General features: G+C 43.6%; 1 protein-coding gene across 1 annotated transcript; it reads left to right on the top strand.

The window, feature by feature from the left end:
* Positions 1 to 2,029: 2,029 nt before the first annotated feature.
* TMEM213 (transmembrane protein 213) lies at positions 2,030 to 5,797 on the top strand (the record flags this gene model as incomplete). Its single annotated transcript, XM_080632734.1, has 3 exons — positions 2,030 to 2,111; positions 3,951 to 4,019; positions 5,568 to 5,797. The coding sequence occupies 3 exons, from the start codon at positions 2,030 to 2,032 to the stop codon at positions 5,795 to 5,797; spliced, it is 381 nt and encodes a 126-aa protein (XP_080488860.1).
* Positions 5,798 to 11,907: the final 6,110 nt, after the last annotated feature.

The following is an 11,907-nucleotide window of genomic DNA, read 5'->3' as shown; positions in this document are numbered from 1 at the left end:
ACCAGCAGCCCTACACACTGTGGAAGAGTCTTCAAAGGGAAGGGTGGGGAAGTACCTAATTTAAGAATAAATGGAGTCTTGCTTTGAAAAATGTATGGAAAGAGGACCCCAAAGAGAGGAAAGCCCCATCTCTACTGATGCAGCTGGTGATCCTCATGTGATGCATGATGATCCTTATGTGCCAGGATACCCCTGTGGAGACAGGCATTCAAGTGTTGCACAGAAACCAAGCTTGGGGAAGGCTTTGGAGACTCTTATCACTCTTCAGGCAGTCATAACACTGAAATGTGAATGTGTTACAAAGAAGAAATGAAATAAAACCAAATCTGTGTCAGGAGATGATTTTAGAGGGCTCCTGTTGTGTCTGAACTTATCAAGCAAAGCCTTCATTTCCAATCTGATCCAAAAACCACCGAAGCCAAGCACAGCCTGTTTGCTGCTCCAGGAGGCTTTGGAGCAGGCCGTTTCTGAGCCATGGAGGTAACACATTTTGGAAAGCAGAAGAAATATGCTATGTTAATTGGGCAAAACATTTTCAGCACCTTAGAAATGGGCACATTTACCTGCAAGCTGACAAAGAGGTAATGGTTAAAAGAGATTTCATTAAAAATTGAATCATTCATGCACTAGCAGAGCAGTTTTGTCTTTTCATTTCCCCTCAAACATTTTGGGCTGCACACAACGCTTTTGTACTCCTTATTTTTGCAAAATTAGCTGCCAGGTCAACTTCAGCAGGAATCATGGGTGAGAAATTCCAGAGGGAAAGGTGAAGCTGGAAGAAAGGCCTTTCCCCAGCAAAGAGTTGAGTTTTAGCTTTGACACAATAGAGCACTCAGATAAAACCACGAATTAAAGACAACAAGCACAAAAGGACTTAGATGCTGAAATGAGGCAGATATGAAGATTATTATTTCTATAGATTAAATTCAAGCAACTCTGAGCAGCTGGAGTGTTTCTACAACACCTCTCCTGTTGTGATTCGTGCCTATTGAGGCCAAGAGTGATGGCCACTGGGGTCACACACCCAGCCTGGCTGCCAGCAGAGCACAACATACCTTGGGCCACCCCTTGCTTGGGGGCCAGCCGAAGGACAGGGACACACTTACCTGCAACAGCCGGAGGTGGCTGTCACGGACCAGCCACCACGGCCCTAACTCTGCTAGCCCCGGCAGCGTGTTGACATGAAAACAAGGAGACAAGGGGGGTTAACATGCCTCTCCAGCAGGCCTGCCTTCATCTGCTGCTCGGTGAGCCCTCTCCATAGGGTAAACCTCTGGCTGCCTGTGCCCTGCTGCACCATGGAATGCAGCTGGAAGGGAGCAGAGTGTTTTTGTTGGTGAGTGAGGAGGACAAGCAGGTTCACCCCACAAAGGCAGGGCTAAGCCTACATGGGCTTCACTCTCAAGGAGACCAAACAAACCTCAGTCTTGCATCTCTTGCAGCACCCTGTACTATGCCATTCATGTGGGAAGTCTATTACATCCCTCCCCTATGGGTTTCAGCAGTGTGGTGAGATAAAAAAGAAATAATTATTACATACTGTCCATCCTAGTAGGATTGCCACCCCAGACACCTTCCCCCTTGCCTCCCATGGGATGGCTGCACATCCAGAACAGGCCCCACATAGCTTTGTTCTCACACAGCACTCGAAGCTATGGGTGACGAAGGCTGAAGAGCACCAGCAACCTGCCTGAGGCCTCTTTGGGAAGGGCTCACTCCGGAGGCCTTTCCTCCCTCCAGCTGCAGCAGATCCTGAGGAGAAATCTCCTGGCTTGACCTTCAGGGGCCCTCCGCCTGCCTCAGCGCCGGTATCCACCTCCTGCTGGGGCTGTTTTGGTCAGAGCCCTACTCTCTTCTCACCCGGCTGTGGCAGGAAAGTTCAAGGTGTCCTGGCAGCAGGAAGCTCCTTTGCTCCACCCTCTGCCCTGCACACCAGCTCTCTGAGCATACCGAGGACCTGCTGAACCAGAGCTGCCAGCGACAGCAGCTGGACCTGTGCAGCCGCCCGGGTGGGAGCTGGACCCCCGGCATGAAGCACCTCTCCTGCGGGCCCTCAGCAGCCATCACTGTGCTCTTCTGCACCACCGTGCTCTGGTATTCCTGCTCAGCTGGTACGTGTCTTCTCTCATCTCCAGTTTCTATTCCCTGCCTTTTCCCCTGCTCCATACATAAATATATTGCCCACTGACAGTAATTTGTTCCTTAAAAAAGAGGTGGGCTCTTTTGTCTCATCTAAAAAGTGTTAAGAGCTGGAATTGACTAATGCCATTGAGAATTAGCAGTGATGTGATTGATCACAGCATCTTTCTGAAGAGATGTGCTTTTACCAGCTATTTACAGAGCCACTGTAAATGTGACTGAGCTCTAGGTTGCTCTACTGAATGGCAAGGAGGTAGGAAACCACGGTTACTTGGCCTTCCATACTGGCTGAGGCAAGGGACCATTTGGAATACCACCCAGGAGGCTCAGTGTAGTCCGGTTTAGCTCTTACTAGGTGCTTTTTTGTGGGAAATACAGCTTTGGTGCCTCCTTAATTGTAGAAGTTGCCTAAAAATAAAATGCAATTGAGGCCTGTGATCAGCTCCTTTCCCACCAGGCTCCTGTCTGCATTACTGTATCAGCACCAGCTGAGACCTGCCAGGTTAAAGATGGGTTAGCTTTGACAGGTCTGCAGAGTCTATAAACATGATCCAGTGGCTGGCATTCTGTGAGACTTTCTTCCACAGGTCACACACAGTTCTTAATGATTCTTTCTAGTGCTCCTGTGAGGTACTTATTAACAGAGAAAACAAGTTGTGGGCTTGGCCAAGGTCATTCAGCAAGTCCTAGCAAGGTCCGAAAGAGGGATGGGGAGTACTCAGGCCCTTCCCTGGAGCAGGCTGCCCAGGGACCCGCTCCTAGTGTGGCAGTGGCCATAAGGAAAGCTCTGGTCTTGCTGCCTGCCTGTCAGGTCAACATGCAAAGCTGAGCAAGAGCAGCTGACCCTAAGAGGGGCATCCCCTGCAGGACAACCTCAGTTTATTTGCTGTTATGTGGAAAATACCAAACTTAAAGCAGAAGTTTGGTAAGAGGTCTTGTTCTGTTTTGTTCTCCTGAGCTGCAACTAAACATGAGCTGCTATTTCAAAGTCTTAAGTGAAATCGGGCTGGAATTGATCTTTCTTACACTCCAAATTACCAGCTCAGAGGGGTGGTTTGACTGGGAACAGCTCTCCCATAGCTTCTGCCTGGTCTGTGGACAAACAGCACATTGGAGCGCCTCCATCTTGTGCAGGTCCTTACTCCTGTAGCTTCTCCTGTATGTTGTCTTTTCCAGCCTGGACTAGTTTTCGTGCTGGCCTGAGCTGGAAGAACACTTTCAGGCACAGCTGTACCTTAACTGTGACAAAGCCAAAGCTCCTTACTGAGGCTGTGGTGGATCTGCTGGTGCTCTCCACAGATGGGCTCAGCCCTCAGCTCTGCCACACTCCCTCACACCCTGAAGTTACTGGGAATTTTCTAAGGGCAGAAGGAGGTAGATGTACAGCTCACTGGCCATGGGTCTCCCCATGCCACTGAATGCCGAATGCCCTCTCTCATTTCAGTTGTTGCTGTATATGCCCCTGTAGCTTGGGAAAGGACAGTGAGTAATTTGAGCGAATTACAGTGAGTAAAAATTACAGTGAGTAATTTTGAGTGAATGGCTCACACCAAGGTCATACTCAGGTAGAGGCACAGTGATTCAGTTGCTTATTATGGGTGGTGCTAGAGCAGGTCTCTCCAGAGCCTGTGTTCACAGTGGTGGGATGAGAAAGCATACCTTGCTGCAGCAATGTTTAGGAGAAGAACTTACTTTCTCCAAGTGGTTGCCATCCTACAGACCTCTGCAAGGCTTCTAGATTTTCATGCTTGATGCCCAATATGGCTTTTTTAATGTAACTTGCCTTTTCTCTTGTGCTTTCCTTCTGGCAGCAGCTCAAGAGGTCTCCAATGCTTCAACAAGCTCCATGCTCACAACTGAGTACGAAACACCATGTCTTAGTAAGTATTTATAAATCATTACTACCATGATAGAGTCAGGTGATGAAAGTACACAGGTGACTGAGAGACTGTCCTGGAAAGGGATTTATCTTTTGTAAAGCCTACCACTGTGGGTGAAACTCTAGGATACGTTTCTAAGACTCCTCCACTGGCATGCCCATAATACCTTAGGTACCTTCAGGTGGACTCATAGCTTTGAAGACTATTTCATAGCTAATTCAATTTGTGTGTACTAAAGCTTCCTGCCAGACTGCCTGCCTTTAGGCACAATACAGATTCCCAAGAGTTCTTCTTCCTCCCAGCTACCAGGTCTTCCCCAGACAGCCAGTCCCAGATAACCTGAGAGCCAACCAGTCATCCTCCTTCCCAGATGCCCTGAGTCATCCTCCTTCCCAGATGTCAAACATCCCTGCAGTCCTGCACTTCCCAAATTATAGTATGCATACAAATAGATGTATGCTACTTCAAAGCATGGCATAGGGAGCAGGCATCTCTCTCCCTTCTCTAGGCACACACAAACCATGTCTCTTTTGTTGTGGGAAGAGCTGCTCTCTGCAGTACAGGACAACTGTACTGAGTGTGCTGAAAGCCAGTGCATAGGAACATGGTCCTGCCTGATGTACATGAACTAAAGCAGCCGAGCAGCTCCTTCACTTTGCTTTTCCCTGGAAATGTACAAGAGGCTGCCTGCCCTGCATGATGCTCACAGTTTTCACAGTTGACAAGCTTTGTGCACGTCAATACACAATGCGTGTAGATGCAAGGTGGTTTTGGCTGCCTCAGTTCCCCTGCGTGCTGGGATTTCACACTCATCTTCTCTTCCAGCCCAAGGGGTACTGTGGTTTTCCAGGCTTCCCTTGATATTTCCATGTTACCACCTGGGATGCAGACACAAAGCTGGGTATCTTCACTGTCTCCCCATAATAGAAGAAGCAGGGCAAATGCCTTTAAATAACAACATAAATTAAACAAGTACTGACATATTCCTTGACTGACTTTAGGAAATTGGACTGATTTAAACAATCAAAAATAAAATGCAAAATATGCAAGAAAAAATAGATGGAATTGTTAAAAATTATTTCATTTTTAAACACATGAACCAGGGATCCCAAGTGATTGTGAGTTTTGCCGTTGTTACGCACAAGTCACAGCTAACAGCCTAGCAGAGAGCAGACACTGCTTCTATTACTGGCAGAGGTATTGGGTACCTAAACTATGGAAGATCATCTTACTCTCTCATATGAAGGTTTCTCTACCCTGGATTTATTTTAAAATTTAACTAGCTACTTTTATCCTATTCCATTCCTGAAACTGACTGAGGAGATGCTAAATAGGTGTTTTAAAAGATTTCTGTAATCGTGGACAGAGTGGTGAAAAGGAGGAGCTCAGGTGTTTGGCCAGAAAGGGGTGATCGAGTCTTGAAGATGTGGAGATGAAACTGAATATTGCCATCCCCTAGGTTAAGAGCCAGGCTTAGGGGAAAGATGCCAAGGCAGAATGACAGGCCGCAGGACAAACAGTGAAGTCACCATCTCACCTGCCTTCTAGCAAAGGAAACTTGGTATGTACTTAGCCTTCCATCAGCTCACTTCATTTCTTCTCCACCAGATGTGAACATCTGCACACAAGCAGCCATGTGCTGCCAGACGGGCATGGACGATTATGGATGGATTGCAGCGGCTGTTGGCTGGAGCCTCTGGTTTCTGACTCTCATCCTGCTCTGTGTGGACAAGGCCATGAAACTCCGGCCTGATGAACCCAAATATCTGGTGGCCTGAAGCAGGACAAGTCAGTAAGCAGCAGCACTTGGGAGCAGTCAGACAAGACAAAGACTGACAAAGCATTTCAATCACTTCCTAAGAAACAAAACAGAAATGGAATGTAGCTGCAGCCAAAAATGGCCAAATCTAATTAGGGCATCTTCTGGGGCTTCATCCTCCCTGGCAGGTCAGAGCTGCTGGCCAAGGTGTGACACAGGCACATCCCTGTGAGCCACCACGTATATCCCACAGTGCACAGAAAACCTTTTCCCCAAGACCTTTCATGCTTGCTGTGAGCGTGCCAGCAGAATGAAATGCTGAAGGACCAGTTACTAGTCTATAGCATATTGCCTTAAGACAACCCAGTACACAACCTTTGACTTTGAAACAGAAGGTGGGCAAATAAAGCTATTTTCTGGAGGATCAGTTTTATCAGATCTGTTACTAAGCTACAGACCAGGTTGCTACATCAATAAGTGGATGTAACTCATGGATTATACCAAGTCCTTCTCACTCACCTGCACTGTTTTAAAGTCTGTTAACTGATACCAGTGAAAGCTCTGTTCTGGAAACTTAAGGATTGTTTGAGCTGTTTTGAAATTAAAATCAGTTTTTCTAATATAGTTCATATGTGCAGTTTTGTAGGAATTGAACAGTGCTTGTATTTGTCAGCTTGTGCCTGCCCAACTAAACCAAGCTGAACCATGACAAGCAGGTTTTAATCAGCATGTCCAAGTCATACACGAAACTATTGCTATTTATGCAAGATGATAATAAACATTCTTATTGATGGGAAGATTCTCACTGGTTTATATTGATAAAGCTTATATTGGCAAGGAAATACTCAACCCAAATTGTTAGAAACATGATTCTATCAAGAAATATTTGTACAGGAGGATTTGGCTCTCTGCAGTCAAACTGTCTGGTTTGGGGCAGTTGCACCAGTTTGATTTCTATCCATTATTAAAACAATAAATCTGTGTTAAACCCATCTAGACATACAAAGGATTAGCAAACCTGCTAGAGACAGACTGAAATTAAACATAGTTACTTGTTAATAAAATCAAGCTCTTTTGGAGATATATTTAATACCATTAAAGCCTCCCTTCAGCTTATCAGTGCATAACTTTTCCAGTTAGAAAAGATACAAATCAGTTTAAGACTTCTCAAATTGGTTCTGGCACAACCAGGCACCTTGATCAGGACCTTGATTTCAGAGTGATGGGCAGTCATCTACCATGAACAGGAACGGGTACAAGTTGGACACTGAGGAGAAGACATCCTTCCCTATCATTAGTATCATTTAACACAAAGTCTTCTGGAGTGAAATGCCCATCACTCTGAAATGGCAGAGTTGTCCTGATCAAAGTGCCTACATCTTACTGTTGGTGTTGACTGAAAGAACAGTGAGTTCTGCAGTCACTGATATACAACAAATCTTCTAGCTACATACAAGATTTTTTTCCTGATTTACTAGATTTAACAGTGGAAAATGTGCACTGGCCTGAAAGCATTGTGATAGATACTGTGAAAAAATCCCTGTGTATTTCATTAGTACCTACCTTCTGCAGACCTCTTCCTACATTTCTTCAGTCTTACAGAGATTGTTCTGGTTGGGAACACAGAAGCACCTGCTGGATATAGCACTGGCTTTCATCTTTGAGGAGATGTGTTTCATAACTTTCACAATTCTTTGGCTAAGGCTATAAGTATATGGATATAGCCAGTCATGGAAGTATATCTATTTCAGTCTCAAGTGTTGTAAGCATGTGATGTCTTACAGCCCAGCACAACACCCACAAACAAGCTTCATAAAAACTAGACAATTCTGGGGTCTTCCTAAAGCCTGCAAAATCAGGTATACAAATGTAGTATCTTACAGATCATTTCTGCTGTGAAATGTGTACTTTTTCTGGAACAATGATCTGTAAACCTCTAATCTAATACAACCGTTTTCTTTCCTTAGTGCATCACACATATGATATTGCCAGGTTTGATCAATAGCTTCTCCTTTTCAAGTCATTTGACTTCATAGGAAGTGGATTGAATCATTTAGAAAAATGTAGTCCTGTAATGAATTTTATGAACATAAATAAAATGTATTTATTGGGACACACTGGGATCCCAGTGTGTTCGGGATCCCTGAACAAAGTGGCAGCATCTCAAAAGCTGAGAGGCTACCAATGTAAACATCTCATCTGTTCCTTTGCAATTCAGTACAAAAATAAAAGATTATTTTAAAGAGACTCACTATGGTACATACTATGTGTGGTACTGATCCTAGGCATGGTGGGCAATCACAAATACAATGCAAAGCAACACACCATGTAAAAGGAAAAAAGCCTGAACAGTATTGTCAGTGTTTCAGGAGGTTGTCAGTAGTTACAGAAAGTGTGGAATGAAAAAGTTGCACCTAAAAGACTTGAGAAACTGATATAAAATTATGATATGCAAAATTAGTGTGCCAAAATGGATTATACATACCTGATTAAATATAATCTAAAGATTCTCTATTGTCTGCTGTTATATTTCCTGGGATGTTTTTAGGTAGGGAACACACAGTAGCACAGCTTGTGGGATATAACCACTGTCTTAAGACAAGTCACAGTAAAAGGCTGTGGTCTGGTTTTAATGTACAAATTAAAGTACAATGCCTTATAAATGTGGTCTTTGAGCCATGTTATAGACTGGTGTACTCATTTATTGTGTATTATTTCACGTTCCTAATAACATCACTGACATTATAATACCTCCAATAATAGATCTCCAACTAATGTTACGTTGCCTAAGTCCTATTGACTTCAAGGGGGCTACACAAACATCCAACACATGCCTTGTTTTGTTGGTTGGGTTTTTTTTGTTGTAATTCAGGAAGCTTGTCTTTCTTGTTTCCACAGGAAACCTTGAACTTCTGATTTATCAGCTATGCTAAACCTTTGTGCCCCTTCAGACTGCAACATACTATGTCATGCTGTAGCACTGAACTGGTTTAGGCCCTTGTCCATCTCAAAGCATGTAAAAAATAAGATGATAGTTCATATCGCTTATTAAACTGCAAAGTACCTTCACAGAATGATGATGGAAGCATTAACACTCCAGTCATTTATAGTACATTGTCTGTCTCATCAAATTCTATATCCTTGGATCAAAAAGTTCCTCACTGGAATGAGATGGAGAAGAAATCTATTCCAGCTCATATGATTTAGTACAAGGAAAAGTAAAAAAATGGTTGAAACCTACATAGCTGAATAAAAATAAGTGTGACTGAAAACCAAGTTTGAGCCTTAACATTGCTGATCAAACCAGAACAGTTCTTCATGTTTTCTGGACGAAGTGTCTGAATTTCAGGCATGAAGGTACATAGTGCCTGGAAAGGAAAGAGAGATGCAGAAGGCACTTGGGAAAGCTGCTGATCTCGGACAGGCAAACAGAGCAGTAGGGACGTGTAATCACCATCAGCACTTCTAATACCAAAAGAGAAAAACATCAGCATCAGCAGCACAGCATTCCAGGGTAAGTAATTTGCCTGGAGATAATATCTATTACATCTGAATAATGATTTTTAAAATTCTTAATTCAAGACTAAATGGATTGGTACTTGATGCATGACTCTTCATCTTTTTAGATACCATTGCTCTGGTAATGACTCACATTACTCACTGCCTTTATCCTTGGGGTTTTAGTGAATGAGCTATATGTTAAGCAATTGCACTTTACAATGATTACACTTTGCAAAATCACTACAGAGATGAAAACTGGCAAGCACTGGAGCTTCCCACTCACATGAAGCACAGAAAAGACAGAGGTTAAATTCCTCAGAAAAGGTGCTCTGTACTGGGACTCAGGAGGAATTTTTTATAAAGGCATTATAAAAACTCAGATTTCAGAAAATTATAGTGATTAATTACAGCCAAGGAATGAAATATGGGCATTCTTGGGAAGTAACCACCCTCTCTCATCCTTATGCTCCAGATCCTGCTTATTTTGTGGTATTGATGATACCAATATCTGCTGCAGAATTCAAACCTTGCTGCAGGTTTCTGTCCCAGAATCAAACAAAGGGGTTATTTCCAACTCCCATTTCATAATAACCTTCCAGACATTAACACAGGGTAAACAATACTGTATTGTCTCCCAAGTCTGCAAAAGGCTTGGGGAAAAATACAGCTCTAAGAGACACACAGACTTTTCCTGTCCAATTTGACAGTATGAAATCTAGAGACACATTCAGTTAACCATTTTCGTGCCTATCAGAAATCATTAATGGTTTATGGGCCTTTATGTTTTGCAGACAAAAAACACCCCCAGAACTGACTCTCCCTCCAAAAAGAAAGGCTCTGTACAGCCACAGGGGAAAAGTGTCCAGTCTCAGTGACCAGCAGATGAAGCACTGTTCCTAAACCCCACACTTGCTTGTCATGGTGCCCTTTGCTGCATGAGCTAAAGAGCTAAACTAATTGTGAACGTCTACATTTTCTCCCTCTGCTGTTACGTGTGGTAAAGTCACATCTTCTATCTGCAAACCTGCTAGACACACATTTTGGGGACAGCATGAGCTAAACACCATTCATGTTGTGTCAGTCCCAAATCCTGCCATTTCTCTCTTTCCAAAGGCCCCCCACCAAGATTTGGTTTGCTACTGCAGGGAACCAAAAGAGCCTGGGGCAATTTATTACCTCATTTAGATGAAGCTGTACAGACCTTGCGTGTGCTGCTTCAACAGCAAGGTGGAATCAGAGGCCCCTCTAGTCCAGTTCTATCTCCCAACAGCAGGTATTGGGGGAAGAAGATAAAACCCACACTGTACACAGCAATCCTCCCTTCCCTTCTCTTCCTCTGGCCCCTCACAGGTGAAATACAGCACCCTTCCAATACAGAACTGAGCTCTCTTCTAGCAGCACTTCCCCCTGGCATTTTGAAGGGAATCCTTTGAGGACTGCAGATAGTCTCATACAAAAGCACCTTTCTATGACTCGCTTTTCAACTTTTCCCTTGTGATTTCAATCACTCCAGTTTCCCTCCACCCTTCTCTCTCCTACTGATCTCGTTTTCCATAAACTTCACATATTCCCTACTGAGTTTGTGCACCAACTTAAACAGAATGTGTCACCCTTCAACTATTTCAGGAGTGGCTTTTCTTTTTAAAGACAAACATATAGAAGACATTTCTCTAATCCTCAAGCCCTAGTTAAACTTTCTGCTACCTCTGTGCTCTTTGGTTGCTGTATTTTCCAAACTATTTCTCATTTCAGCTTCACCTTTGCTATTTATTCAATACTCTAGTTCTCTTCCCTTTATTCCCAGCTCATAGTTATGCCCGGTGTTGGTTGCAAAAACCCAAAAGACCTGCCTCATCCTTTCCTTCTCTTCCCTTTCCAGTGGGGAACTGAAGATCAAATTCACCCTCAACTGGTATTTCTTTTCTTGTAACTTCTATTCACTAAGTTCTTTTTAATAATACCCCATCAGTGTCTTTTCCAGTCCCTTTATCTAATAAAAAATACAAGTGGTGCCCACATACAGAGCTGCAGCTGGCGAGTCACTAGGAGAACCAGAACTACTTTTCCTAGCTTGTAGCTTCTAGATTAAATGATTAAACATGCAGGCAAATTAGTTTTTCAGTGTGACTTTCTGGAGCAAGAGTTACAGTACTTCTTTGGGCCCTCTACAGCTCTGCTTTGTCTAAATGGAGAAAGAGAAGGGAGAAGTCTGCAAAGCAGTCTCTGCCAGACTGTTTCCCCTTGGTGACATTCCAACATATCATATATTTAAACCAGATTAGCCCAAAACCATTCAATTCTAATGTGGCAACCATCTGAGCACAGATATATGAAGAAATCACCATGTGTTAGCCGAGCCATACTAAAGTCTCATACACACGTGTGCTAATGTTAGGTAAGAGATGTTGCTTCATCCCTAACTAAAGAGGACTAGTAATACTCATTAGCACTGGTGTTGAGTGCTGCTGAAGTGCACAAGCTGCAGGAAACAGCGCTGTCTGCTCCCAGGCAGATTATTGTAGGCAATGTTGTGTCAGTGATGCTGTTTGCTGGAGGTGACAAACAACTTCTGTTAACTGCTTTGCAGTTCTACTCTGCAAAAGCAAGAATGTGCTTTCCATCACTCTG

The sequence above is a fragment of the Psittacula echo genome (genome assembly GCF_963264785.1).
Source record: "Psittacula echo genome assembly, chromosome: 1".
In the NCBI taxonomy this organism is placed as follows: domain Eukaryota; kingdom Metazoa; phylum Chordata; class Aves; order Psittaciformes; family Psittacidae; genus Psittacula; species Psittacula echo.
This window is presented reverse-complemented; position numbering and strand designations above follow the sequence as displayed.